The 2,636-nt window shown below is 43.4% G+C and overlaps 1 protein-coding gene across 3 annotated transcripts in view; it reads right to left on the reverse strand.

Annotated features, from left to right (window-relative positions):
- Positions 1 to 2,636, reverse strand: part of DYNLT2B (dynein light chain Tctex-type 2B) — a 19,699-nt gene that overhangs the window by 7,660 nt on the left and 9,403 nt on the right. For all 3 annotated transcript variants that reach the window (XM_045287553.1, XM_045287554.1, XM_004712327.2), the window contains exon 3: positions 1,858 to 1,927. In XM_045287553.1, the coding sequence (XP_045143488.1) occupies positions 1,858 to 1,927 (70 nt within the window). The remainder of the gene's footprint in view (positions 1 to 1,857; positions 1,928 to 2,636) is intronic.

Consider the following 2,636-nt stretch of genomic DNA (forward strand, 5'->3'; position numbering starts at 1 on the left):
GAAGTGGTGGATGTAATTTATGTTATTGAACTATACTTGCAAAAACATTTGCAATTACAAATATCTTATTATATATTTCATCACAATAAAAAAATGAGTGCTTATCTTTTAGCAATACATTACTGTTGTATTCCTCGATGAAAAAGTCTGATAACTGGAATTTGCTTCAAAGCCCAGCGAGAGTCCAGGAGGGTGTAAATGGTGCAATCCATACCTGCTGAGCACTGAAGCTAGAGGATAAAAATATGGGGGCTCTTCGGTAGCCCCATTTTTGCACATGCTTGGAATTTTAGATAATAAATGTTGAAAGATAGAAAGGGCTCTTATGCTAGGCTCTAGAGTTTGTCCTGACCACATTTAACAAAGTTCAGCTGGTTTAAGGAGGTTATATGTGACAGGGTTTGCTAGAAGACATTCTACGGAATTCATGGACAAAGAGTTCGGGAAGACTGGTCTAGAATGCAGCGTCAGGAAGCCTAGCCCTGACGGGGTGTCGGGTTGTGCGCTGGGCTGCTAGCAGTTTAAAACCACCAGCTGCTCTGTGAGAGAAAGACAAAACTTCTACCCTTGGAAAGACGGACAGCCTCACAAAATCACCAGAGCAGGTCGACCCTGTCCTACAGGGTGGCTGTGATTCAGAATCGACTTGAGGCTAGTGAGCGTGAGGGCTTTGGGCTTTGCTTTGCTTTGTTGACATTGTCCTGCCATCGAGATGGCAGCAAATGCACTGGAAGAGTGATGGCTAGAGAAGACACAAGGCGGCCCCAAGATTTTAAGCTAGAGTTGATCTAAACGAGAGAAATCAAAACGAGAGGCTGATTCAAGGAGAAAAGGGGCAAATAAATGAACCATTTGAGCATATCGCCTTTCAAGTTACAAAACAGCAGCGTATTTCTCAGTCTCTTTTGTGGTGAGAAGCTCTCCTGAAGCCTTTGCCCAGATGGCAGGGGAAGCTATGCAAACGAGATTGAGTCCTGTGCTGGCCGTCAGAAGACTGAGCTCGGTTAGGGGCCCTGAATGTGACCAGATATGTGATTCTGGACAAAGAATGCCAGACTTCATCAGTGTCAGCTATAAATAAATGGATTAGACACTAGAAATCTCTCTTCAGATGTAATAGGCTATAGTGAAAACTCTCAGTGAAAAGATCCATAGTGTATTTTTTTATTGACTCAACAAATCTTTTCGTACTTTCTTGAAAAATACTGCCTGAGCATTGCCTACAAAAGGCGGAAGGCGGTGAACCCTTGGGCACAGGAAAGGGCAGGAAACAGATCTGAGTTCAACAGCACAGGCATGCGTCTGAGTGCAGGACCACGGATGAGCTCCTGGGAGGAGCGTGAAGAGCAGATGAACAGCGCCCTGAAGAACGCTCACGGCTGGGGATGCTGAAGATCACAAGCCAGTGAAGGAAGGGAAGGAGGAAGAGGAGAACCCAAGTGAGATGGTGCTCTCAGGGCCACAAAGAAGATAAAAATGGAAGCCAAAGCCAAGAACGAAGCCTAAGAAAGGGCCACCGGATTTGCTCATTCAGAGATCTCAGAAAACCTGAAAGAAGTTACCGGAACTTAGGCTAGTGGTAGGTCCCAAAACGGGGCCCAAGGGACGTGAGAGGAAATACATGTACGCAATCCTATGCCTAGGGGAGCACACAGACATCGACCCTAAGAGACTTATTAGCCTACGGATACTGCAAACAGTCAGCTCCCCCCGGAGCTCCCGGACTGTTGAGCCTTTAGCACAGCCATCTCTTCTGCTCATCACACTCTCGTAGAGATACAGTCGGGCCCAACTGTCAAGACCTTGCCTCCTAAGGAGACGCATACATTAAAAAAACAGTAGGAACAAACTACTCACAATACTCCTTCACCTCTTTGTTCTCCAATCACCACTTGCACCACCATTTTATATCGGTCAAATCCCATTTCTAGAAGGAAAAATTAAGAAAATTAACTAGCAGCAACTATGCAGTGAAATAACTTACTAACAGTAAATTTCCCCAGACACAGATATAAGCATTTAGTTCACAAGCATTTGTTGAGTAGGACAGTAAGCTTGGGAGTCAGACAAATTTGAGGATAATCCTAACTAAATTTACCAGGTCTATCACCTCAGACAATTCATTAAACTTTTCCGTTTAAATACTACATATCTGTTAAATGAGCATATCATAACCTACCTCTCGGAGATATTTTGAGATTATATGAAATAATATATACAAAAAGGTTTCAAAAAGTTCCTGGACTAATGGAACTAAAAGATCGTGGGATTTTTCCATGAAGTTCTTGAAGCCCACAACATATATACCAGATCTTCACATAGTAATACATAAGGCACTCTAAAGAGGAGACACTCAACAGTAGTTGAGTAGATACAAAACAGTTGTTCAACAAATCTTAGCTTCCTGCCTTTTTCTCCTGCTCTAAGTTAGGTATTGATGTAAGCCCTCAAGACAGAGATACAAACAAGACAGTCTTCTTGCTGTGAAGAGCTCACAGAGGTTGGGAAGGCAGGGATGAAAAAGACAATGAAAATGCAATACACTATGATTCTGAGAAAGGCATGCACACAGTCCATCAGGAGCACAGAGCTGGCTCTTCTCTTTGGTAGTGAGAAAGACTGACCCGAAAAGACTC

Source organism: Echinops telfairi, unplaced genomic scaffold (genome assembly GCF_000313985.2).
Source record: "Echinops telfairi isolate 266 unplaced genomic scaffold, ASM31398v2 ScPeMD7_17;HRSCAF=63, whole genome shotgun sequence".
NCBI classification, from domain to species: domain Eukaryota; kingdom Metazoa; phylum Chordata; class Mammalia; order Afrosoricida; family Tenrecidae; genus Echinops; species Echinops telfairi.